The 26,956-nt window shown below is 51.4% G+C and overlaps 1 protein-coding gene across 1 annotated transcript in view; it reads left to right on the top strand.

Annotated features, from left to right (window-relative positions):
• Positions 1-2,610: 2,610 nt before the first annotated feature.
• The window catches only part of KCND1 (potassium voltage-gated channel subfamily D member 1), a 128,856-nt gene continuing 104,510 nt past the window's right edge, over positions 2,611-26,956 (top strand). Inside the window, exon 1 of the mRNA XM_060252974.1 lies at positions 2,611-3,800. Within this exon, the coding sequence (XP_060108957.1) occupies positions 2,686-3,800 (1,115 nt within the window). The 5' untranslated portion in view covers positions 2,611-2,685. The remainder of the gene's footprint in view (positions 3,801-26,956) is intronic.

Below are 26,956 nucleotides of genomic sequence, written 5' to 3' on the forward strand. Positions count from 1 at the left end.
ACATGCCATCCGTACCTCTGACTACCTACATCACCTCTGCCGATCTGTCGGTCCACCCACCCATCCGTTTGTCCAGTCCAGCTGTCTAGCTAGCCAGCGATCTGTCCATCCATCCATCCATCCATCCATCCATCCATTTGTCTGTCTGTTTGTCTGTCTATCATCTTCATCAGCTATCAGCCATCTATCCATCTGTCCCCCTGTCTGTCCATCCGCCCAACGGTCTGTCTACCTACCTACCTATCTTATCTATCGTCTGCCTGTCTGTCATCTCATCTATCTATGTCATCTATTGATCTATCTTCATTTTCATCATCTACCTCTGACTGGCCATCCAGCCATCTGTCTGTCCATCTGCCCATCCGTCTCCCTACCTACCTACCTACCTACCTACCTACCTACCTACCTACCTACCTACCTACCTACCTACCTACCTACCTACCTACCTACCTACCTACCTACCTATCTATCTATCTATCTATCTATCTATCTATCTATCTATCTATCTATCTATCTATCTATCTATCTATCTATCTATCTATCTATCTATCTGTCCGTCCATCCGCCCATCGGTCTACCAACCTCCCTACCTCCCGATCCATCCACCCACCCTCCCTCTGCGGCCCTCCCCCTCGCTCTGCCCCAAGGTTCAGGCCGGGGGGCTGCCCGCTGCACCCCTGCCGGCGCCGAGGCGAGCGCCGCCGCTGCCCCGGGTGCGCGCCTCCGCCGCCCGCGATGCAGCCCGTGTCGGCTGCCGGCAGCCTCTCTCTCCCCCTCCCGCCCTGCCGAATGCAGCTGCCCTCCTCTCTGGCTCCCCCTTCCCCACTCGCGCAGCCACACGCAGCCACACTCACACACGCGGCGCCGGCAGGGAGGGAGGGAGGGAGCGCGGCGCAGGCAGACGGGCGAGCCGAGGGGAAGCGATGAGGAGCGGCGGCGCCCGGGGGGCCACGGCAGCCCTCTCGCCCACGCCCGGCGGCACCTTCCTTCCCCCCCAGCGCCAGCCGGACAGCACGGAGAGACAGAGCCCACGCTGGGGGCTGCGCTGGCCCCCGCTGCCGGCTGCTCCCCCGACGGATCCAGCAACAGCAGCAGCCAGGGGGTAAGAAAATCCCACCCCAGGTGGGGATTATTTCGCCCATGGATCCCCCCCCTCCCCAAATCGGACCCTCCCCATTGCCCTTTCCTTAACTTCCCTCCAGCTCTGCGTCTTTCTCTTGCCCCCACCTGGCCAGGATTTCTGCTTCTTCTTCTACCTGAATCCTACCCACCCACCTTTTCCCACTGTGTGGGGGCTTACCCCTCTTTTAATTCCAAGTTGTTTGCCCCCTCCGAAGAGAAGGGCGTTTTGCCCCAGAGGAGAAGGCTTGAGAGCCAGTTTGACTTGGGAGAGAAGGGGTTAATGGGAAAGTTTGTTTTGACACCCCCCCCCCCCAAAATGGGGTTTTATAGCTCCCTTTTTCTCCCCCTCCCCAAATTTATCTAGAGCAACCTCTCCAGCCCCTTCTGTCCCCTTGCACACAAACCACCTTTCTCGCTTCTTGACAAACATCTCCGCACCCCACGCCTTTGGCACGGCAGCATCTAGCATAATCTTCCTCAAATGTACCTTTTGGCTCCCCTTCCGATATGAGAACATGATCTATAAGCCAGCCTTCGAACACCTCTCACCCCAGAACCCAGCCTGAGAGCTGGGGAAAAAATAGTCAGGAATTGAACCCAGGCCCTGCCGTTCTGACAAATCCCATCCTCAGAGAATCCTGCAGATCCGTTCTCACTGCCTTTCATATCCCGCTTTCCCACCAGAACCGAAGCAGTTCTGGATCACTCCTCTAACAGCCACGGAAATAGAGCACGGACCCCCATTTCTTATATGTGATTTCTGGTTTTCAAATGGAGAAACTTAAGCTTGTTCTTAACTTCAGAACTGCCGCATTGCTCCTGAAATTGAACCCTTTTGCATTGCTTTTTCTCATAGTTTTGCCTGTCTCTCTTTTTCTCCCCCCCCCCTTCTGTACCCCACAGCACTGCGTAACCTGCCCTGATCAAAGTGACTTTACCAATTGAGGTGCCCTTCCCGTGTTCCATCCACTTGTCTGTTCTCTGTTTACTGGGAAGAAAGAATCCAAGAAAGAAGCAAACACCAAAGAAAGCAGCCGTATTTTGCAGATTTTTCCAAGAGTGGATTCCAGTCTTGGGCATGTTGGATGGAGGCCCTTGGATTGGTTTGGTTGGGAGGAGATTTCCTTCTCTTCACTTCTTCTCTCTGCCTACAACTCCTGACTGTTGTGACATTATTAACAGTACGGGAACCTGAGTAAACCTGATCCCTCTTTGTTGGGAGACGCATTTTGGTACGTCCATTGGAAAAGAACTTGGATATTCTTGTACTGGGGGGGGGGGGACACCCTTCCTAAAGATTCTTGCCAGGATTGTATTTGGGTATGCCTGGAACTGTATCCCCAGGACAGAATGCTGGGTTGCGTGGCCATACCCCTAGCAGGGCTCTGGAACCCCCTGCCCCCTAGTTATTGTCCAACAAAGTGACGGTTATCCAAGATCTTCCTTCTAGCAGTTCCTTTTACCCCCAAGTCTTTGCTGGGACAGTCTGCGGAACTCAGCCAAGACTGAGCGGTTGATTTGATATTTTATGACAAGCTCCCTTCTCCGCTGACTCAGCGCAATATGGCGGCTGGAGTGGCCACATGGCTCCCTTTTGCCCGGGCGGCAGCGGTGGGCTGGCTCCCGCTGGCCAAGAAGCCCATGCCAAAGCCTCCCATCGACAAGCAACGGCGCAGCGACGAGATCTTGGTGGTCAACGTCAGTGGGAAACGCTTCCAGACGTGGAAAAATACCTTGGACCGCTACCCGGATACCTTGCTGGGCAGCTCGGAGAAGGAGTTCTTCTATGACGAAGACAGCCAGGAATACTTCTTCGACCGCGACTCTGAGATGTTCCGTCACATCCTCAATTTCTACCGTACCGGCAGGCTTCATTACCCTCGCCACGAGTGCATCCAGGCCTTCGACGAGGAGTTGTCTTTCTACGGCATCATCCCGGAGTTGATTGGCGACTGCTGCTTGGAGGAATACCGGGACCGCAAAAAGGAGAACGCTGAACGCCTCGCGGAGGACGAGGAAGCGGAGATAGCCACCGACACTGGCTTGCCACCGGATAGCACGTTCCGCCAACGGCTCTGGAGAGCGTTCGAGAACCCCCATACCAGTACTATGGCGCTGGTCTTCTATTACGTGACGGGGTTCTTCATAGCAGTGTCGGTCATCGCCAACGTGGTGGAGACCATCCCCTGCCAGCCGCGGCCAGGACAGAAGAGGAACCTGTCCTGTGGAGAACGGTTCCCCAAGGCTTTCTTTTGCATGGACACGGCGTGTGTCCTCATTTTCACCTTCGAGTATCTCATGCGCCTCTTCGCTGCCCCGAGCCGGTTCAAGTTCATGAAGAGCGTGATGAGCATCATTGATGTGGTGGCCATCATGCCCTATTACATTGGGCTGGTGATGCCGGAAAACGAGAACGTCAGTGGGGCCTTTGTGACGTTGAGGGTCTTCAGGGTCTTCCGTATCTTCAAGTTCTCACGTCATTCTCAAGGGCTGAGGATCCTGGGCTACACCCTCAAGAGCTGTGCCTCGGAGCTGGGCTTCCTCCTCTTCTCCCTCACCATGGCCATCATCATCTTCGCCACCGTCATGTTCTATGCAGAGAAGGGGACAACGGCCACCAATTTCACCAGCATCCCTGCGGCCTTCTGGTACACGATTGTCACCATGACGACGCTTGGGTGAGTGGCTCGCTTTTGTGACGCTCTCCCGAGAGGCGGGACCTCAGCGCCATCCCTCGATGCCTTCTGCTGTGTCAGAGGAGCAGGAAGTCCCAATCACCTGGCTTCGAGGAGGCGGGACTTCCAGGCTCCCCTTGACCTGATGCAAATTTGATGGATTTGATACGGTATTGATGACTGGGCATGATGACTTGTGGGAGTCATCAAGTCCAGGTGCAGTCAACCTCAGAAACCTAGAGCTAGGAGGCGACTTCAGGGGAAGGTCTTCCTGGCCGTCCAGGAAAAACTGGTTGCGAGCTCATGTAAAGTGCTATCAAGTCACAGCTGACTTATCATGACCCCAGCAAGGGGCTTTCAAGGCAAAGATGGTTTGCCACGGCTTTCCTTTGCGGAGCCTTCCTTGGAGGTCTCCCTTCCAAGTGCTGACCCTGCTTAGCATCCAAGATCTGACAAGATTGGGGGGTATCATGGCCCCCCAGGGCTTTTTTTTGTAGCAGGAACTCCTTTGCATATTAGGCCACACACCCCTGATGTAGCCTATCCTCCCAAGAGTTTACAGGGCTCTTACTACAGGCCCTCTATTTAAACTAACAAACCTAGATTGACGGCACTTTGCACCTACAACAGCAGTCTGCTTTTTATCACCCTCCAGTGTTGTTTCAGCCCTGCTTTGTTCTAACACTGACCAACACAGATCCCTATTTGTGATCCTTTTAATCTGCTAAAAACATTCCCATGATTCCACACTGCCCACTTGTATTAAGAATTGCTGCTTGCCATTCCCATTTTGTCTGATGAAGTCTGCTTGAGAGCATACGAAAGCTTGCGTTCTGAATAAAACCTAGTTGGTCTTAAAGGTGCGCTTGTCTACTGCTTTGTTCTGTTGCTTCAGACCAACACGGCTGCCTACTGGGATATGTCTACTGTAAGCTCTTGGAGGATTGGCTACATCAGGGGTGTGTGGTCTAATACACAAAGGAGTTCCTGCTACAAAAAAAGCCCTGTGTGTATTTACTAATTATTGTGGAAGAGGGTGGGTTGATGGGTCTAATTTAGGGCTTTTTTTGTAGCAGGAATTCCTTTACATATTAGGCCACGCACACACCCCTGATGTAGCCAATCCTCCTGGAGCTTACAGTAGACCCTCCTGTATCTCTGTCTGGGGCAGGGATGCTCTGTATTCTTGGTGATGGGGTGGGGGGGGCAACAGTGGGAGGGCTCCTAGTGTCTTGACTCCACTGGTGGACCTCCTGATGGCACCTGTTTTTGTTTTTTTTTTGCTAATGTGTGACAGAGTATTGGACTGGATGGACCATTGGCCTGGTCCAACATGGCTTCTCTTATGTTCTCTTGGAGGATTGGCTACATCAGGGGTGTGTGGCCTAACATGCAAAGGAGTTCCTGCTACAAAAAAAAGAAGAAGTCCCGATGCGCTCCCCAAACTAGTTGGCCACTGTATAAAACAGGACAGACACTGGACAAATTGGACCACTGTTCTGATCCAGTGGGAGGGAGCACCTCGGATATTCGTGTTGTTAAGGAGGGGGAGAGAAGATTCCCTCCCTCACGTCTGGTACATTTAGGTATTTTTTTCTGTGATGCTGTCTTGAAGAGAAAAGTGGAACAGGTGCTGCATTCCTTGGGGGAAGGTGAGCGGGTGCCTGCCCACCACACAGAGTGGGATGGAGTTAGGTTGGTTTCAGGTGAGCGAGAGTTGCAAAACAGAAATGGGAAGGGGATTTTAGTTCTTAAGAAAGGGGTGAAAGTTGTCTTGTAGACCATTTTCCTCTGCGAAGCGAAGGTCTTCTGCGAATCATATGGATGGAGAATTTATTTCTCCCCTCACCCTACATTGCCTTTAACTGCACAGCTTGCGTCTCCTTTATTTTTAATTTTTTTTAAAAAAAATTCTACAGTGCTTGTTCTGCAAGAATTTGCTGCGTGGTTTTATAGCAGCGATATCCCCCATCCAAAATTCCCTGCGGTATCCTGAATTCAGATGTTCAGAGCTGAATTATCTGGGGTTGTGTTTCTCTGCTGGCGTGTATGCGGACGTGGTCCTCTGAAATGGATGTTGGGATCCCGGTATTTTTGCAACACTGGCTACCTCGAGGGCATCTGATTTCTTGAGCCGATGCTGGGGCGAGGGGGGGGGGCGGATTGGTCTGGCCTGGGCTAGCTGTCTTTGACATCAGAGCTGGAGTCGAAAACTGGGGGTTTCATCACATTTCTATCACGTGTTTCCATTCCGGTTCATCTCCAAGCTCTTTTGGGGTTCCCTAGAGATTTTACTCTCCCGAGAACTTACACTCAGTTTCTTTAAAAATTATTGATGATGTAGCCCGTCTCTGTCCAGGGCACGTTAGAGACCGTGGCACTTCTTTATACAAAGAAAGGACAGCTCTCTGTCCCCAAAGAGCTTACGATCTAAGTTCAGACAATCTGCAGACTCTTTCTTAGTGGTCTTCCATCCAAGTACTCACCCGAGGAGAGGGGGAGCGAAAGGGCAAAGACAAGAACATGCTCGGCTCAAGGGATGGTCTGGAAACAGGGGCTCCTTTAGCCAAAGGGCTTTCTTTGTAGCAGGAACTCCTTTGCTACACCAGTTCGATGTAGTGGTTAAGTGCACGGACTCTTATCTGGGAGAACCAGGTTTGATTCTCCATTCCTTCACTTGCACCTGCTGGAATGACCTTTGGTTAGCCATAGCTCTCATAGGAGTTGTTCTTGAAATGGCCGCTTCTGGGAGAGCTCTCTCAGCCCCACCCACCTCACAGGGTGTCTGTTGTGGGGGAAGGAGATAAAGGAGATTGTAAGGCGCTCTGAGTCTCTGATTCAGAGAGAAGGGTGGGGTATAAATCTGCAGTCTTCTTCTTCTTCTCTCAGCCCCACCCACCTCAAAGGGTGTCTGTTGTGGGGGAGGAAGATAAAGGAGATTGTAAGCCGCTGTGAGACTCCGATTCAGAGAGAAGAACAGGGTATAAATCTGCAGTCTTCTTCTTCTTTGCATATTAGGCCACACCCCCTGATGTAGCCAATCCTTCTGGAGCTTGCACTTGGCCACGGAATAAGAGCCCTGTAAGCTCTCGGAGGACTGGCTACATCAGGGTGTGTGTGGCCTAATATGCAAAGGAGTTCCTGCTACAAAAAAAGCCCTGGCCCACAGGGCTCCATTCTTGGTGGTGGTGGAAAATGTGGTCGTCACAAACCCCACCTTTATTGGGTTTTGCGGGCAAGAGAGGTTCAGAGGTGGTTTGTTGTCGCCTGCCTCTGTGTCGTCCCGCTGGTATTCCTTGGAGGTCTCTCCTCCAAGTACTAAATGGGGCCAACACTGCTTAGCTCCCGAGGTTTGATGAGATCAGACCAGTCTGGGCTATCCGGTCACGACATACTTGGGGGAGGCCCCGAGGTTCTTGTCCCCTTAGAGGGGAAATCAGAAAAGCACCAGGGCTTTTTTTTGCAGCAGGAACTCCTTTGCATATTAGGCCACACACCCCTGATGTAGCCAATCATCTTGGAGCTGACAAGGCTCTTAGTACAAGGCCTACTGTAAGCTCCAAGATGATTGGCTACATCAGGGGTGTGTGGCCTAATATGCAAAGGAGCTCTCCGAGAATTCCACCCCTGCATATTAGGCCACACACCCCTGATGTAGCCAATCCTCCGAGAGCTTACAGGGCTCTTAGTACAGGGCCTACTGTAAGCTCCAAGATGATTGGCTTCATCAGGGGTGTGTGGCCTAATATGCAAAGGAGCTCTCCTAGAATTCCACCCCTGCATATTAGGCCACACACCCCTGATGTAGCCAATCTTCCAAGAGTTTAGAGGGCTCTTAGTACAGGGCCTACTGTCAGCTCCAAGATGATTGGCTACATCAGGGGTGTGTGGCCTAATATGCAAAGGAGTTCCCGCTACAAAAAAAGCCCTGGCTTGCACTTGCCTCATCTGGGGCTAGGGGGCCAGGCTTCCTTCCAGCAGTGGGCTGAACCTCCCAAACTCACATGGAATGAAAGCCACTTCTTGCTTTGGTCCCTTGCTTGATGCTAGCAGTGGGGGTAGCGGGAGCTTGGTGGCAGTGGTTCTGGGATCCAATTCTGGACTTTTGCTCCGAGCCGCGAATTGCTAGGACCTCCCTGTCTGAAAATCCTAGGCTGAGCTGCACACAGCCTGTTTATTGTACAGCCTGTCGTCGCTGGACGTTTTGGGTTTAACAATCTCAGGGTTCTTCACGAAAGGCAGGGCTTCTGTCGTCGTTGCAGGAGCTCCTTGGCATCTTAGGCTACAGTCCCCCTGATGTAGCCAATCCTCCAAGAGCTTCAAGGCATTTCATGTGTGAGTTGCAAAGTGTCCTTAAGTCGCAGCTGACTTGTGACGACCCCAGCCAGGGGCTTTCAAGGCAAGGGAGGAGCAGAGGTGGCTTGCCACGGCCTGCCTTTGCAGAGCCTTCCTTGGTGGTCTCGCTTCCAAGTACTGACCCTTCTTAGCTTCCAATTTATGGTTACCCCGGCAACAGGCCTCCAAGGCAAGGGATGAGCAGAGGTGGTTTGCTATTGCCTTCCTCTACAGAGCCTTTCTTGGTGGTCTCCCATCCAAGTACTGACCTTGCTTAGTTTCCAATTTATGGTGGCCTCAGCAATAGCCCCATGGCGCAGAGTGTTAAAGCTGCAGTACTGCAGTCCTAAGCTCTGCTCACGACCTGAGTTCGATCCCCGGCGGAAGCTGCGTTTTCAGGTAGCCGGCTCGAGGTTGACACAGCCTTCCATCCTCCCGACGTCGGTAAAATGAGGACTCAGCTTGCTGGGCGAAAAGCGTAGATGACTGGGGAAGGCAAGGGCAAACCACCCCGTAAAAAGCCTGCCGTGAAAAGGTTGTGAAAGCAACGTCACCCCAGCGTCGGAAACGACTGGTGCTTGCACAGGGGACCTTTCCTTTTCCCCAGCAATAGCCCTTCTAGGCAGGGGATGAGCAGAGGGGGTGTGCCCTTGCCTTCCTCTGTGCAGCCTTTCTTGGTGGTCTCCCATCCAAGTTCTGACCTTGCTTAGCTTCCAATTTTTGGCGACCCTCGCAGTAGGCTTTCGAGTCAACTGAGAGGCAGACGTCTACCATGGCCTTCCTCTGCAGAGCCTTTCTTGGATCCAAGTACCAGCCCTGCTTCGCTTCCAGTTTATGGTGACCCCAGCCAGGGGCTTTCAAGGCAAGTGAGAAGCAGAAGCGGTTTGCCAGCTTTGCCTTCTGCAGAGTCTTCCTTGGAGGTCTCCCATCTAAATACCAACCCTGCTTCGCTTATGGAGACCCCAGCAAGGAGCTGTCAAGGCAACTGAGAGGCAGAGGCGGTTTGACACGGCCTTCCTCTGTGGAGCCTTCCTTGGTGGTCTCCCATTCAAGCACTGATCCTTCTTAGCTTCCGATTTATGGTGACCCCAGCAGTAGGCTTAGCTTATGGAGACCCCAGCAAGGAGCTTTCAAGGCAACTGAGAGGCAGAGGCGGTTTGACACGGCCTTCCTCTGTAGAGCCTTCCTTGGTGGTCTCCCGTCCAAGTACTGACCCTGCTTAGCTTCCAATTTATGCTGACCTCAGCAATAGGCCTTCAAGGCAAGGGATGAGCTGAGGGGGTTGGCCATGGCCTTCCTCTGCGAAGTCTTCCTTGGTGGTCTTCCTTTTGAGCACCAAGCCTGCTTAGCTTCCGAGATCTGACGAGACTGGACTATACCACGCCGCCTTCCCTCCCCGGCCTTTCATCCATTACTCCTGGCATCTATTTCTGCAGGATCTGTAAGCCGTTTCTTAGCTGCGTGAGGCTTCTTTATTGTTATCGGGAGTTGTCCGGGCACCGCAGGAGTTCAGTGTTGATTCAAAGTTGGCGAGATTTAAAAATCCATCTGGGGAAGATTACCGAAATGCATCAGGAAAGTGGGCAGGCGGGTGCCTCGAGAGAGCAGAGTTTTCTGGGCGTCGTTTCAAGGGAACGTGACAGAGCTTTACAAAATTACGACACGAGAGGGGTTTGCAAAATTATGCATGGGATAATGCCCTCTTCTCCCTTTCTCACAATATGAGAACTCATGGGCACTCCATGAAATTAAGGAGCAGTAGGCTTAGAGCAGATGAAAGGAAGTATCCTCACTCAAAGAGTAATTAACACATAGAATTCACTGCTGCAGGAGGTGGTGGCGGCTACAAGCATGGACAGCTTCAAGAGGGGATTGGATCAACATCTGGAGCAGAGGTCTGTCAGTGGCTATTAGCCACTGAAAGGGCAGCTGCTGGGAGAAGTTTCTCAGCCCCACCTACCTCACAGGGTGTCTGTTGTGGGGGAGGAAGGTAAGGGAGATTGTGAGCCACTCTGAGACTCTGATTCAGAAAGAAGAAAAAAAGGAAAGGTCCCCTGTGCAAGCACCAGTCGTTTCTGACTCCGGGCTGACGTTGCTTTCACAACGTTTTCACGGCAGACTTTTTACAAGGTGGTTTGCCACTGCCTTCCCCAGTCATCTACACTTCCCCCCCAGCAAGCTGGGGACTCATTTGACCAACCTTGGAAGGATGGAAGGCTGAGTCAACCTCGAGCCGGCTACCTGAAAACCCAACTTCCGCCGGGGATCGAACTCAGGTTGTGAGCAGAGCTTAGGACTGCAGTACTGCAGCTTTAACACTCTGCGCCACGGGGCTCTTTTTCAGAGAGAAGGGCAGGGTATAAATCTACATTATTCTCCTCCTCCTCCTCCTCCATCACTCCCCCCCCCCAAATTTGCTATGCTGTCTGACTAGGCCCCCTACCCTATTAGACTTGCCCTCCACTCTACCATCCCTGAGCCCCTTTCCATCCCCAGCACAACCCTTTCTGGGGCCAGCCTTGCGTTGGGAAAAACTTGGAAAATTTGGGGGTGGAGCCTGGAGAGGGTGGGGTTTGGGAAGGGGAGGGACCTCAGCAGGGTCTAATGTCCACCCTCCCGAGCAGCCATTTTCTCAGGGGGGACTGATCTCTATTAGCCGGAGACCAACTGTAAAAGCGGGAGATCTCCAGGCGCTGCCTGGAGGTTGGCACCTCTACCCCTGGTCCCGGAGGCCTTACAACAGTCTGGCTGCCTCTGCAGCAGTCTGTTTTCTGCTTGTCTCAACGACAGCGGCTGTTCTAATCATGATTCCCTCGAATAGCTCATATGGCACCCTCAGGAAGGATTAGCTGGAGGTGACATTTCACAGCGGCTGAGGAAGCGGTGGAGTCACCTACGCATTAGAAGGCACCACTTCCTGGGCGCCTCGTCCCGACTCAGACTCTCTTCCGGGGTTGGCGCTTCTCTTTACCTGCTCTGCTCCTAGGGTGACTAGGGTTGCCAGTCCACAGGTGGGGGCAGGAGATCCCCAGTTTGGAGGCCCTCCCCCTGCTTCAGAGTCATCAGCAAGGGGGGGCGGAGAAAAAGTCTGCTGAGTACGCCATTATTCCCTAGGGAGACCAATTCCCATAGGGTAAAATGGAGAATTGATCTGCAGTTATCTGGGGCTCTGGGGGGCTGTTTTTTGAGGTAGAGGCACCAAATTTGCAGCATAGCATCCGATGCCTCTTCTCAAAACACCTTCCAAGTTTCAAAAAGATCGGACCAAGGGGTTCAGTTCTATGAGCCCCCAAAGAAGGTGCCCCTATCCTTCATTATTTCCTATGGAAGGAAGGCATTGAAAAGGTGTGTGGTCCCTTTAAATGTGATGGCCAGCACTCCCTTTGGAGTTCAGTGATGCTTGTCACACCCATGCTCCTGGCTCCACCCCCAATGTCCCCAGATATTTCTTGAATTGGACTTGGCAGCCCTAGCAGCGACTAAGCCAGGCTTGCCAGCCTCCAGGTGGGGTCTGGGAATTTCCCAGAATTACAACTCATCTCCAGGCGACAGAGATCAGCGGAGAAAACAGCAGTTTTGGAGGGTGGGATTTACAATATCCCCCACCGACGTCCTCTCTGCACCAAATCCCTATGTGTGCAGGCTCTACTTCCACATCTCCAGGAATTCCCCAGCCCAGAGTTGGCAACCCTAGCTGGGCCCGTTAAGGCCCCATGTGCTCAGCTTCTGACTGCTCCTTTTGGTCAGCACACATCCTTCAAAAGGAGCAGAGGAACGGTTGGCCTGGAAGGTGACCAGAAAAACCTTCCAAAGTGTCAGGGCTTTTTCTTGAAGCAGGAACTCCTTTGCTTATTAGGCCACACCTCCCTGATGTAGCCAATCCTCCAAGAGCTTACAATAGGCCCTGTAAGAAGAGTCCTGTAAGCTGCAGGAGGATTGGCTACATCAGGGAGGTGTGGCCTAATATGCAAAGGAGCTCCTGCTACACAAAAAAAAGACCTGCAAAGTATCCTCAACAGCTTCTGGTCCTGAGGCGTGTAAGCACCAGTCGTTTCTGACTCTGGGCTGACGTTGCATCATGACGTTTTCATGGCAGACTTTTTACGGGGTGGTTTGCCATTGCCTTCCCCAGTCATCTACACTTTCCCCCCAGCAAGCTGGGTCTTCGTTTTACCAACCTCGGAAGGGATGGAAGGCTGAGTCGACCTGGAGCCAGCTACCTGAACCCACCTTCCGCTGGGATTGAACTCAGGTCGTGAGCATTGCTTAGGACTGCAGTAGTGCAGCTTTACCACTCTGCACCATGGGGCTGCTTCTGCCTTATAGGGTTGCCAGCAGTGTTCCCTCTAAGCTGCAGTCTTGTGAGCCAAAAATGCTACTTTGTGAGCTGCTGGCATTAAAGTTGTGAGCCGCTGCATAAATTATTGTGCTCTGGGGTCATCCTTCCTGTGCAAAGACAAAAAATGAGAGTTGGAGGCTAAAAATCTTAGATCTTAATCTCAGCTTAGAGGGAACACTGGTTGCCAACCTCCTTTTGGGGCCTGGAAATTTCCTGGAACAGGGGTGGCCCAACTGTGGCTCAGGAGCCACATGTGGCTCTTTCACACATATTTTGTGGCTCTCGAAGCCCCACCCTTTCGGCCAGCTTGGAGAAGGCATTTCTCTCTTTAAATCACTTCCCTAAGCCAAGCCAGCTGGTGGCTTGGATAATGCATTTAAAGTTGCTTTATTTATACCTCTCCCTCCCTCCTCCATCCCCCATCTATTTGCCTGCCTTCTTGCCTTGTGGCTGTCAAACATCTGACGCTCAGGTCTTGCGATTCTCAAACATCTGACATTTGTTCTATGTGGCTCTTAAGTTATACAAGTTTGGCCACCCCTGTCCTGGGAAGACAGCTGATCTCCACACTGTAAAGATCAGTTCCCCTGGAGGGTGGACTCTGTGGCTTTAGACTTCAAAACCCTGTCGTTTCCAGGCTCTACCTCAAAATCTCCAGGAATTTCCCAACCCAGAGCTGGCAACCTGGTTGCAAAAGGAGCAGGGAGGTGCTATGGCCCAGTGGAAGAGCCTCTGCTTTGCCTTCAGCAGGTCTCACGTTCAATCCCCGGCGCCTCCAGTTAAAAAGGACCAGGTGACATGAAAGACCTCTTGCCTGAGACCCCCAGAGAGCTGCTGCCAGAATGAATAGACCAGGGGTGGCCAAACTGTGGCTCGGGAGCCACATGTGGCTCTTTCACACATATTGTGCGGCTCTCTAAATCCCCACTGCCATGTCATCCAGCTTGAAGAAGGCAGTTATCTCTTTAAATCATTTTTCCAAGTCAAGCCAGCCGGCAGCTTGGAGAATGCATTTAAAATTAATTGCTTTCTTTCCACATCTCCCTCCACCCTCCCCACCTTCCTTCCTTAAAATTAAAGTTGCTTTCTTTCCACGTCTCCCTCCACCCTCCCTCCCTCCCTTCCTTCCTTCCTTCCTTCCTTCCTTCCTTCCTTCCTTCCTTCCTTCCTTCCTTCCTTCCTTCCTTCCTTCCTTCCTTCCTTCCTTCCTTCCTTCCTTCCTCAGAACTCGTGGGCATTCAATGAAATTGTTGATCAGTCGGGTTAGAACTGATAAAAGGAAGTACTTCTTTACCTAAAGGATGATTAACACGTGGAATTCGCTGCCACAGGAAGTGGTGGAGGCTGCAAGCCTAGACAGCTTCAAGAGGGAATTGGATAAGCATATGGAGCAGAGGTCCATCAGTGGCTATTAGCCACAGCGTATTGTTGGAACTCTGTCTGGGGCAGTGATGCTCTGTATTCTTGGTGTTTGGGGGGAGGGCTTCCAGCCCCACTGGTGGACCTCCTGATGGCACTTGGGTTTTTTAGCCACCGTGTGATACAGAGTGTTGGACTGGATGGGCCATTGGCCTGATCCAACATGGCCTCTCATGTTCTTATGTCTCGCGGTTCTCAAACACCCGACATTTATACTCTATGACTCTTAGGTTAAGCTTGTTTGGCCACCCCTGGAGTAGACGTTGCAGACCCCACCGAACCGAAGGTCCGATTCAGTAGAAGGCAGCCTTGTGTGTGATTGTGCATGAGGACAGGTGAGAATTTAAGAGATGGTGCCTTCCTAGCTTGCCTCTGATCCAGGAGCGAGCGAGCAAATGAATGAATGAGCAATTTCCCGGATAGCTGGAGAGAAAGAGGCGGTGGGGGGGGGGGGGAGAGAACAGGTCTGTTGATTATCCTGCCAGCTGGAACAGCTGGCTGTGAATTTCAGTTCTGGGAGAGGATGGAGGGGCATCCAAATCTCCTGCCCCCCTGAAGAGGAAGCGGTGGGTTACCTAAAAATCTGAGGCAATGCTGCGGTACGACAGGGCTACAGGGCTCACGCAGGACAGCCCACACTGTGGAGTAAAGCGTTTTCCAGTTAGTGGCGCCAGCAGCGTCTCTCTGCAGTGGTATTATCTGCAGATTTCAAGCCACGGAAGACAAGCTGGTTCCTGCAAGAGCACAGGTTTTGCCCGGGCCTGGTTTGGAACCGTGACAAGAGAGGAAGAAATCCAGGATTTTGGGGAGGGGATCTGGGAATAGCAGAAGCCCCGCTGGACAGAACCAGGGCGATAAACAGGTGGCGACGGGCTAGGACCGAAAGAGGGGCTCATCTTTCTTTCCCTCCCAGCCCTGTCCAAACTTAATGAGAATCCACTGGTTGCTAGAACGTTTCCCCGGTGTCAGCGCTGAGCTAGCAAGAACTCTGCATTGTCTCTCCCCTACCCCGCCTCCGGGCTTGGGTAGGCCTTTGCTAAGAGCCACGGGCCCGTGGTACAGAAACCATCTTGGCTCCCGCCTCCTCCACAGCTTTCTCCCAGGCCTTCAGTGTGTTTGTGTGTGTGTTTGGGGTGGGTGTTTTTGGACCCAGGAGCCCTGATCTTCCTCTTTACGCCCCCCCCCCCCCGCAAACCTCTCTCTCTCTCTCTCTCTCTCTCTCTCTCTGTCTGCTCCCGGCTCCCACAATCCAGCAGCTCCCATTATTGGGAAGCTTAATTAGCTGCCTTGTTCCCATCCGCTCAATTAAGTTTTAATAACTCGCCTCTGTGTGTACCAGGGAGACACCCACTGTCGGCAAACTGGCCCCCCCCTCCCGCTTCCCAGCATCGACGAACCGCCCATGTGAAACACCCTGAAGCACATTAATGAACCGCAGCTCCCGATTCTGTGGATGTTTCCTCGCCACTGTAAGGCGCGTAGGGGTGTCTGTGCCATTCCCCACCCTGGAACCCGGCCAGAAGGCAAGGTGACTTCTTGTGCCCTGGTCGTCAGGGCCGGATTAACAATTAGGTGAAGTAGGCACTGGCCTATGGGCCCCCACACCTTTAGGGGCACCAGGACTCCCCCCCCCCCCGGTTTCCCCTTGCTTACAGCCCTCTCAGCCTGCACACACAGCCAGCAACTGAGCCGCTCTTTGCCTGACTTGCCTGACGCGGCTGCTGCTGGTGTCGTCGCCAAGTTTGCCTCTCTCCCGCAGCTTTGTCAAAGGGGCTTTTGAGAAGGTGCTTGCAGGCTGCAGTGGGGACCACAGGTTGCAGGGCAGGTGCTCCGCCTCTGAGATAATTTATTTATCGTTTCCATTTCTGCATTGTTTCCTGCATTGCGCAGGGGGTTGGACTAGATGACCCTAGAGGTCCCTTCCACCTCTATGATTCTATGATTCTATTTTATTGCTGTGGATTTGTATTCCGCTCTTTCCCAGAAGGGCTCAGGGCGGATTCCAACACATTGAACAGTTAAAAGCCGACAATACATCAACAGATAAACAGTTAAACAATTCAAACATATTAAAAGTTTAAGACAATGGACAGTTGAGCCGATAGCTCGGATTTCATGTAAGTTAAGGCAGTGTGGATAAGGTAGACACAATTTAGGCGTCCGAAGATGCCAGCTATATCGGCCCGATTTCCTCCAATCCCGATGGTAGTCAAGTGTTGGGAGGCCGGTTAGATGGTATGACTAAATAAGGACGCCCGCCCGCCTCAGCCAAAGGCCTGGCGGAACAGCTCCGTCTTACAGGCCCTCCGGAATGGTAACAGATCCAGGAGGGCCCGGACCTCCCAAAGGGAGCTGATTCTACCAGGTTGGGGCCAAGGACCGAAAAAGCCCTGGCCGTGGTCGAAGCAAGGCGGATGTCCTTTGGGCCAGGGATGGTCAGAAGATGTTGGGTGGCCCAACGTAATGACCTCCAGGGTTCATACGGGGCTCATTTGCGAGGGGCCCCCCTAAAGATTTTGACTGCCTAGGGGCCTCCACACGGCTTTAATCCGGCCCCAGCTGGTCATTCTTCATCCCGGCTAGGGTTGCCAGGTCCAATTCAAGAAATCTCTGAGGACTTTGGGGGTGGAGCCAGGAGACATTGGGGGGTGGAGCCAGAAGCAAGGTTGTGACAAACACAGTTGAACTCCAAAGGGAGTTCTGGCCATCACATTTCAAGGGACTGCACACCTTTTGAATGCCTTTTCTCCCCTGGAAATAATGAAGGATAGCGGCACCTTCTTTTGGGGCTCCTAGAATTGTTTCTGCCTCTCTCTCTTTCAGAGCTCTCTCAGCCCCACCTACCTCACAGGGTGTCTATTGTGGGGAGAGGAAGGGAAGGGGATTGTAAACTGCTCTGAGCCTCTGAATGAAGGGCAAGGTAGAAATCCTAGCTCCTCCTCCTCCCCCCCCCCTCTTCTTCTTCTTCTTTCCTTCATCTGTAAAATCGGAATGCCACTGACTCTCTGCACTGCAGCAGTGTTCTGTTCACTAAATAAAATATCAAGCATTTCTGTGGACTGCCTGAAGGCAAAAAAATGGGGGCCTGCCATCCAAAGCATCCATGTTCTCCAGGGGAACGGATCTCAGCAGTCTGGAGAGTTAAAATTGCTTCCTTTCCACCTCTCCCTCTCTTCCCATCTATTTTCCTTCCTTCCTTCCTTCCTTCCTTCCTTCCTTCCTTCCTTCCTTCCTTCCTTCCTTCCTTCCTTCCTTCCTTCCTTCCTTCCTTCCTTCCTTCCTTCCTTCCTTCCTTCCTTCCTTCCTTCCTTCCTTCCTTCCTTCCTTCCTTGTGGCTCTCAAACCTCTGCTGTTTATTCTACGTGGCTCTTACGTTAAGCAAGTTTGGCCACCCCTACTCCAGGGGAACTGATCTCTGTAGTCTGAGACGGGTTGTAATTTTAGGAGAATTCCAGCACCCCCTCCCCACGTGGAAGTCGGCAGCCCTGACCCCCCTCCCATCGATGGCTTCTTCTCTCCCCTCCTGACTGGACCTACCCCACTGCCTAGCCCTCCTCTTTGCCCTCTCCTGTCAGCCTCTGCCGGACACCATGCCCTTTAGCTCCTTCCCTCCCCTGGGATCTTTTCCCCCTCAGCTGCCTGGTCTCCCTTTTCTTCCTTGTTTGGCTAATCAGTGCAACAAAAAAAGGCCCTTCAGGCATCAGAGTAGAGATTCAAAGGAGCCCTGTGGCTCAGCTCAGCCGTCTTCTCTCTAGGCTGGGAGCAAGCTGTGCCGCCACAGAGGCCGGAAGATGCTTTTTTTTAAAAAAAAAAAAATACAATCCAGCTTTATTAAAAGAATCAACACCAAAATATACATACCTTTCTTCGTATACCAAACATTGGCAAATGTAAGAGTAAAGTACAGAGGGCATTTCCAAAATCTCAAAACAAAATGAATATTGTCAATTCCGGTGACCATATAAATAGTTCTAGGTGCCCTCGTTAAAACACACACACACACACACAAAACAAAACAAAAAAAGAGACGAACAGACACAACTTAAAAAGAAAAAGAAAGGGAGGAAGGGGGTTAAGGAGAGAGGGGAATAGGAATGAAAGGATAGAGGAGAACAGTGCAATGCTAGTAGAGGAAGATAGTCTGTAGATGATATCAAACCACATTGAACTGGAGAGCCCATATTCCACGAAAGGAAAGGTTCCCACTTGTGGAGGAAAAAAGAATGGAAGATGCTTTTAAAGATGCAGGGGGTTATCTATACCACTACACCAAACTGGCTCTCCTCATCCCCAGGTGGGGACAGGGGATCCCCCTGGTTTGGAGCCCTCCCCCCCCCACTTCAGGGTCATCAGAAAGCGAGGAGGGGGGAAATTGTTGCTGGGCGCTCCGTTATTCCCTATGGAGACCGATTTCCATTTTAATGTATTTTATTCAAGTTTTAGGAAAAGGGGGTACGGGATACAGAAGGAACAAAGAAAAGGAATCTGAAAGTTTTTTAAAAAAACCCATCCCCTTAATTTCTGCATCTTTTTGATTATAAAATAATAACCTAGTCTAAATAAAGTTGTCGACTATCAGTTACTATAAATGATTTGCTATTTCACATTGAAACATTCAGGCATAGAGGGATGAAATGCACTGTGCGATATATAAAGTACATAGATCAAATCAAAATGTTAAGCCAGGGGTGGCCAAACGTGCTTAATGTAAGAGCCACATAGAATAAATTTCAGATGTTTGAGAGCCACAAGACATGAACGTCAGATGTTGGAAAGAAAGAAAATAGATGGGAAGGGGAAGGAGGGAGAGAGAGGTGGGGAAAAAAAGCAACTTGAACCTTTTTAATGCATTCTGCAAGCAGCCAGCTGGCTTGGTGAAGTGAAGAGACAAATGCCTTCTCCAAGCTGGCCAATGAGGCAATGGGGGCTTTGAGAGCCACACAATATGTGTAAAAGAGCCACATGTGGCTCCTGAGTCACAGTTTGGTCATTCCTGCATTAAGCCAATCCTAAAAAGGTTTCCAGAGATTTTCTGCATCTTCTGCTGACTTGCCCTCTAAGTGGAGTGAAGGCATGTCCATGTCCACTGTCTCCAAGATCAATTCCCATAGGGTATAATGGAGAATTGATCTGTGGGTACCTGGGGCTCCAGAGGTATTTGAGGTAGACACCAAATTCACAGCCATTCGGAACCTCTCCCAAAAACACCCCTCAAGTTTTAAAAAGATTGGATGAGGGGGAGGGACGGTGGCTCAGTAGCAGAGCATCTGCTTGGTAAGCAGAAGGTCCCAGGTTCAATCCCCGGCATCTCCAACTAAAAAGGGTCCAGGCAAGTAGGCGTGAAAGTAGGTGTGAAAAAGTAGGTGTGAAAAACCTCAGCTTGAGACCCTGGAGAGCCGCTGCCAGTCTGACTAGACAATACTGACTTTGATGGACCGAGGGTCTGATGCAGTAGAAGGCAGCTTCATATGTTCATATGTGTTCATATGTCCAATTCTGTGAGCCCGCAAGGAAGGTGCCCCTGTCCCCCATTATTTCCTATGGGAGGAAGGCATTTGAAAGGAGCATGGTCCCTTTGAATGTGATGGCCAGAACTCTCTATGGAGCTCAATCGTGCTTGTCACATCTTTTCTCCTGGCCCCACCCCCAAAGTCCAGGCCCGTAGCCAGAAAAATTTTGATGGGGGGGGCCCCAGCGGATATATTTTTAGGTGGGGGGGGCGTAAAACGCTGCAGCAGTGGCCACTGCCCCCTCTCCTTCTGCTCCACGCCTTCTACCCCCCCTCTCTGTCCCACCTAGTTGCTAGTCTCCAGGTGGTGACTGGAGATCTCCTGGAATTACAACTGGTCTGCAGGTTATAGAGATCAGGTCCACTGGAGCAAATGGCTGTTTTTGGAAGGTGGGCTCTATGGCACTGTGACCCACTGAGGACCCACTGTCTTCCCCAAATCCCAGACTCCAACCCCAAAATCTCCAGGTATTTCCCAACCCAGAGCTAGACACCTTGCTCCCACACCAGATTCAGCTGCACCCAGGGCTTATCCTCTAGCGCAGGGGTGTCAAACATGTGGCCTGGGGGCTGAATCAGGCCCTCAGAGGACTCCTATCAGGCCCCCGAGCAACTGGCTGTCATTTGCTTCCTTCTTCCTCTCTTGCTTCCTTCTGCATCACAGCTTGCTTTGCAAGACCTGCTCAATTGCACAGGAGCTACAGAGCAAAGTCTCTATTTTCTTCGTTGGCTGAGGCTCCTCCCTTGGGGAGGAAGGGGGGAGGGAGAGAGCTTGCTTTGCCAGGGTCTCTCAATCGCACAGCAGAACTCCTGGGCCAAGCCTCTTTTCCTTCTATTGGCTGAACCTCCTCCCCCTCCTGGCCCCCTGGGGAAGGGAGGAAAGAGCCAGATCTTCCTTTGTCCACTTTCCCGGATCTCGTGGGAGAGATACAAAGAAAGCACCTTTAAGATCAATGAGTGCTAATGTTTTAAGCATGCTTCATTTTAAGGTTTTTTTTTTTTAAATTAATTGTGTTTGTCTTTGTCCTTTATAAAGTTTATATCTCTGCTACCTAATCTTAAATAGATACACATGGCCTGGCCCAACATGGCTCATCCCAACCCAACAAGGTCTCATGTCAGATCCAGCCCTCATTACAAATGAGTTCGACACACACTAAATAACACTGGATTGCAACTGGATTTGGACGTGTGAACATATGAAACTGCCTTCTACTGAATCAGACTCTCAGTCCATCAGAGTCAGTATTGTCTACTCAGACTGGCAGTGGCTCTCCAGGGTCTCCAGCTGAGGTTTTTCATGCCTACTTGCCTGGGCCCTTTTTAGTTGGAGATGCCGAGGATTGAACCTGGGACCTTCTGCTTACCAAGCAGATGCTCTGCCACTGAGCCACCGTCCCTGCGCTATTTTTACTGTGTGCAAATAGCAAAATCCACTTGCAAACAGTCACTGGGTGAAAGCACTCCCCCAGAGTCGTCCTCTCCCACCTCAGATTTAGCTGCACCTAGCACCAAAAGATATCCTCTGGTAAAAATCTGGTAAAAATCAGAATCTTCTCCAGGGAGCATTCACGGGAGAGGATCCTGATGCTGGGAAAGACAGAAAGCAAAAGGAGAAGGGGAGGGCAAAAGATGAGATGGCTGGACAGCTCTACTGATGTAACCAACACAACTTTGAGCAGACTTTGGAGGATGGTGGAAGACAGGAGGGCCTGGTGTGACTCGGTCCGTGGGGTCGCAGAGTCAGACTTGACTGTGCGACTGAACAACAACAAAAATCCACCCCAGGATATTCTTGTTGTCATGGTGAGGGAAACTTCTACCCTCCCAGCCCCTTCTCCGTGTGTGTGCTTGTGTGTGTGTTTCCAGCGCAGGGCTTCCCTGACCCAGAGACCGCTTGGTCAGCGATTCTGAGCTCTTATTGTTGGTTGCTGAGTAATTTCTCTTTATGGGCGAAGTCACTTAACGTGTAACCAAAGGGAAGGGAATGAAATAAATAAATTTCCAGGCAGCAAGCAAAGCGTCGGTAGGAATTGAATTATTTATGGCCGGGCCGGGGAGAGAGAACAGGCTGCCACTGAAAATGGAATTCTGATCAAACACTTGTAATGGAAAAGGGCTGGCGGAGCGTGGGGAGCCGGCCCCAACTGAAACGCGCTGCAGGCGGACAAATAACCCCCCCACCCACCGACTTCCCCACGTGGGGAACGGCTCGGTGGCTTGTTTGGGCAGGGGGTTCAGGGCTTACTTGTGCCATGTTTGCGTGCGGGTAAGCACAACATCAGTGTGTTGCCAATCCCCAGGTGGGGGCAGGGGATCCCCCGATTTTGGAGGCCCTCCCCCTGCTTCAGGGTCCTCAGGTGGAGGGAGGGAAATATCTGCTGGGCACTCCATTATTCCCTATGGAAACCGATTCCCTTAGGGTATAATGGAGAATTGATCTGCGGTTATCTGGGGCTAGGAGAGCTGTTTTTTGAGGTAGAAGCACCATATTTTCAGCATAGCATCCAGGGCCTCTCTCCAAAATGCCCGCCAAGTTTCAAAAGGATTGGAGCAGGGGGTTCAATTCTTTGAGTCCCAAAAGAAGGTGCCCCTATCCTTCATTATTTCCAAAGGAGGGAAGGCATTTAAAAGATGTGTGCTCCCCTTAAATGTGATGGCCAGAACTGCCTTTGGAGTTCAATTGTGCTTGTCACACCCTTGCTCCTGGCTCCACCCCCAAAGTCTCCTGGCTCCACCCCCAATGACCCCAGATATTTATTGAATTGGAGTTGGCAACCCTAGGTTTCATGCATTGTGACTGAACCCTCGGTTCCAGCAAGATGCATGTGCGATCCTGGAGGAGCGAACCAACTTTTGTGAGAACGTCAGAGCAGTAATGTCGGATCAGAACCAGCGGTCCATCTGGGCCACCATCCTGTTTCCAGCAATGATCAGCTGCGTTATGCAGCAAAGTCCTTAAGTAGAACCAGCCAGCAGTAACCCTCACTGGTTGGATGCTTCCTAGTATCTGAAAACCTGAAGGTCTCCATCTGTGGTTGCCAGCCTCATGGTGGGGCCCAGAGATCTCCCAGAATTACGACTGCTCTCCAGATAAGAACATAAGAAGAGCCCTGCTGGATCTGACCAATAGTCCATCTAGTCTAGCATGCTGTCTCACGCAGTGGCCAACCAGTTCCTCTGGATAGAGAGGCTGAGGCCTTCTCCTGATAAGAACATAAGAAGAGCCCTGCTGGATCAGACCAATAGTCCATCTAGTCTAGCATGCTGTCTCACGCAGTGGCCAACCAGTTCCTCTTGAGGGCCAGCAACAGGGTATAGAGGCCAAGGCCTTCATAAGAACATCAGAAGAGCCATACTGGATCCGACCAGTGGTCCTTCTAGTCCAGCATGCTGTCTCACACAGTGGCCGACCAGTTCCTCTGGATAGAGAGGCTGAGGCCTTCTCCTGATAAGAACATGAGAAGAGCCCTGCTGGATGAGACCAGTGGTCCATATAGTCCAGCATCCTGTCCCAAACAGTAGCCACCCAGTTGCTCTGGAGGGCCAACAACAGGGCAGAGAGGCTGAGGCCTTCATATGAACATCAGAAGAGCCCTGCTGGATCAGACCAGTGGTCCATCTAGCCCAGCTTCCTGTCTCATGCAGCGGCCAACCAGTTCCTCTGGAGGGCCAACAACAGGGCAGAGAGGCCGAGGGCTTCTCCTGATGTTGCTTCCTGGCTCTGGGATTCAGCATTTAGTGCTGCTGAATCTGAAGGTTCCTCTCAGTCACCATGGTTATTAGCCATCGATAGACTGACCCTCAATGAATCTATCTAACCTCCTTTTAAAGCTGTTTATTCCTGTGGCTGCCACCACCTGACAAGGATGACAAAGATAATTTCCCCAAGAGAAAAAAAGGCATCTTTGTAGGGTGGACTCTGTGGCATTTTACCCTGCTAAAGTCCCTTCCTTTCCCAAACCCAGCCATCCCCAGGCTTCACTCCCAAATCTCCAGGAATTTCCCCACCTGGAGTTGGCCACCCTATCCCAATCAGCTGCCTTGGCTACTAGCCAACAAAAAAACGTATCCTTGACACATTTTTGTCAACGCTGTTTACAGTCCCTAGGTGAACCGGGTTTGATTCCCCACTCCTACGCATGCAACTGCTGGAGTGACCTTGGGTCAGTCATAACTCTCTCAGAGCTGTTCTGCTCAAAAGCAGTTTCTGTCAGAGCTCTCTCAGCCCCACCTACCTCACAGGGTGTCTGTTTGTGGGGAGGGGAAGGGAAAGGAGATTGTAAGCGCTCTGAGACTCCTTTGGGTAGTGAAGGGCGGGGTGTACATCCTATCTCTTCTTCATCTTCTAATGCCATAGAGTCTACCTTCCAATAGCAGCCATTTTCTCTCCACAAACTCATCTCTGTCCTCTGGAGATCAGTAGTAATTCTGGGAGATCTCGAGTCCTACTTGAAGAGTGGGGTTTCGCTAGGACAGGGGTGGCCAAACTGTGGCCTGGGACGGGAGCAACACGTGGCTCTTTCATGCATATTGTGAGGCTCTTGAAGCCTCCATTGCCCCGTTGTCCAACTGGGAGATAGCATTTCTCTCTTTAAACCGCTTCTCCAAGCCAAGCCAGCCGGCAGCTTGGAGAATGCATTTAAAGCTGAAGTTGCTTTTTCCCCACCTCTCCCTCCTTTCCCCATTTATTTTCCTTCCTTCCTTCCTTCCTTCCTTCCTTCCTTCCTTCCTTCCTTCCTTCCTTCCTTCCTTCCTTCCTTCCTTCCTTCCTTCCTTCCTTCCTTCCTTCCTTCCTTCCCTCCCTCCCTCAAACATCCAACATTTATTCTATGTGGCTCTTACATTAAGGAAGTTTGTCCACCCCTTCTCTAGAATATACAGAGTGCATTTCCCTCAGGAATTGTAGTAGGAACTCCTTTGAATATTAAGCCCACCCCCCAATGTAGCCAATCCTCCTGGAGCTTACAGGATTCTTAGTACAGGGGCTAATGTAAGCTCCAGGAGGATTGGCTACGTCGGGGGGGGGGAGGTGGCCTAATATGCAAAGCAGTTCCTGCTACAAAGAAAGCCCTGAAGGTGAGGATTCTGAATCGAAAGGTGTGTCATGGTTGTCTGGTTGTGATGTACCCCTGCATTCTTCACCCAGATAACACAAACTCTGTGCTATCCATAGATGAATTCTGCAGTCTATATATTATTTGCATTAAGCACACTAGCATGCTTATAGCCAGTTTGGTGTAGTGGTTAAGTGTGCGGACTCTTATCTGGGAGAACTGGGTTTGATCCCCCACTCCTTCACTTGCAGCTACTGGAATGGCCTTGGGTCAGCCACAGCTCTCGTAGGAGTTGTCCTTGAAAGGGCAGCGGCTGTGAGAGCCCTCTCAGCCCCACCCACCTCACAGGGTGTCTGTTGTGCGGGGAGAAGATATAGGAGATTGAAAGCCGCTCTGAGTCTCTGATTCAGAGAGAAGGGCGGGATATAAATCTGCAGCCTTCTTCTTTCTTCTTCTTCTTCCTTCTCTTCTTCTTCACAATTTATTCTGCTCCTGTTCATCAGGAAAAGGGGCATAAAAGCACTGAAGCCCCTGATCTTGGACCCATAGAAATCCTATTTTGTTTTATCGAGCTTGTGTGAAGCCCATGGATATCCAGTTCCTCTTTTGGCATTGTCCGCATACTTTCAAGCCTCTCTTTGCAGCCTTACGGCCTAAAAGCATGCTTTCTCAGAGAACAATTACGAACCCTGGACTCAATTCCATGCGCAGTACTGCAGTCTTGTGGGTTTCCTGTTTTCCCGGTGAATCACAGCAGAGCAGACACCATCCAAGCCTGACTTTTAGGCAAAGTTGATCGCTGGCACCTCTCTGGTTAGAAATTTATCGACAGCACTTGTCCTTGCTGTCTGACGCCAAGTTTTTACGATCCGCAGAGTGCTTTTAGGCGATTGTGACAGATATGGAGGAGAAAGTTGGACATCAGGCATGCGTGGATGAGGGAATTCGAAATCTTTGAGCAGTGACTTGTGGTTTGGTGTGAAGTGGAGGGTCACAGTGCCTTCAGAAAGGGCTTACCATGAGCGGGAAGGGGGGGGGTTTGCCAGCCCCCAGAGATCAGTTCCTCCGGAGAATATGGTAGCTTCAGAGGACTGGAGCTGTGGTATATCGGAGAAATCCCTCCAAAATCCTTCCTCCACAAACACCACCCCTGAATCGCCAGGAATTTCTAAGGCCAGAGTTGGCATGGCAACCTTAGAGATTAGGAGAGCTGTTTGGCCCAGACCTCACTTTAAAAGAAGGCCTCAAATTTAGATTTTGTTATGTTTTGCGCAGTCTCAGAGATACACTGACAGGATACAATGACATCTTTAAACCTCCATCTCATTAGTCATAGGGATGCCAACCTTCAGGAGGGACCTGGAGATCTCCCGCAATCGCGATTGGTCTCCAGAAATAGGGGACAATTCCCCCTGGAGAAAATGGTTGCTTTGAACAGTGATTGCTATGGTATATAGGCTCAGAATCATAGAGTCGGAAGGGACCTCCAGAGTTATCTAGTTCAACCCCTTGCACAATGCAGGAATTTCACCAATGCCTCCCCCCCGCCCCCCGCACAAATTCCACACAGTGGAATTCACTGCCACAGGAGGTTGTGGCGGCTACAAGCATAGCCAGCTTCAAGAGGAGATTGGATCAACATCTGGAGCAGAGGTCCATCAGTGGCTATTAGCCACAACGTACTGTTGGAGCTCTCTGTCTGGGGCAAGTGACGCGCTGTATTCTCGCTGCTTGAGGAGGGCAACAGGGTGTCCTGGTATCCTGGCCTCACTGATGGACCTCCTGATGGCACTTGGGGGTTTTTTGGCCACTGTGTGACACAGGGTTGGACTGGATGGACCATTGGCCTGATCCAAGATGGCTTCTCTTACATTCTTATGTCTGGGGCCGTGATGCTTTGTATTCTTGTGCTTGGGGGTGCACAGTAGGAAGGCTTCTAGTGTCCTGGCTCCACTGATGGACCTCCTGATGGCACTTGGTTGTTTTGGCCACTGTGTGACACAGAGTGTTGGACTGGATGGACCGTTGGCCTGATCCAAGATGGCTTCTCTTATGTTCTTATGTCTGGAGCCATGATGCTTTGTATTCTTGGTGCTTGGGGGAGGCACAGTAGGAAGGCTTTTAGTGTCCTGGCCCCACTGATGGACCTCCAGATGGCTCCTGGTTTTTTTTGGCCACTGTGTGACACAGAGTGTTGGACTGGATGGGCCATTGGCCTGATCCAACATGGCTTCTCTGAAGTTCTTATGTTCTTAAACCCAGGGATCCCTACTTAATCCCCAGAAGATGAGAAAAAACCTCCAGGACTCCTGGCCCGGAGAAAAACCGCTGCCTAACTTGCCAGCCTCCGGGTATTGCCTGGAGATCTCCCTGGCTTACATCTGATCTCTAGGTGACAGAGATCAGTTCACCTGAGAAAAAATGGCAGTGATGGAAGGTGGGCAGTATAGCATTTGCACTTGCTAAGGTCTCTCCGCTCCCCAAACCCCACCCTCCCCAG

This window comes from Heteronotia binoei, chromosome 13 (genome assembly GCF_032191835.1).
Source record: "Heteronotia binoei isolate CCM8104 ecotype False Entrance Well chromosome 13, APGP_CSIRO_Hbin_v1, whole genome shotgun sequence".
NCBI lineage: Eukaryota > Metazoa > Chordata > Lepidosauria > Squamata > Gekkonidae > Heteronotia > Heteronotia binoei.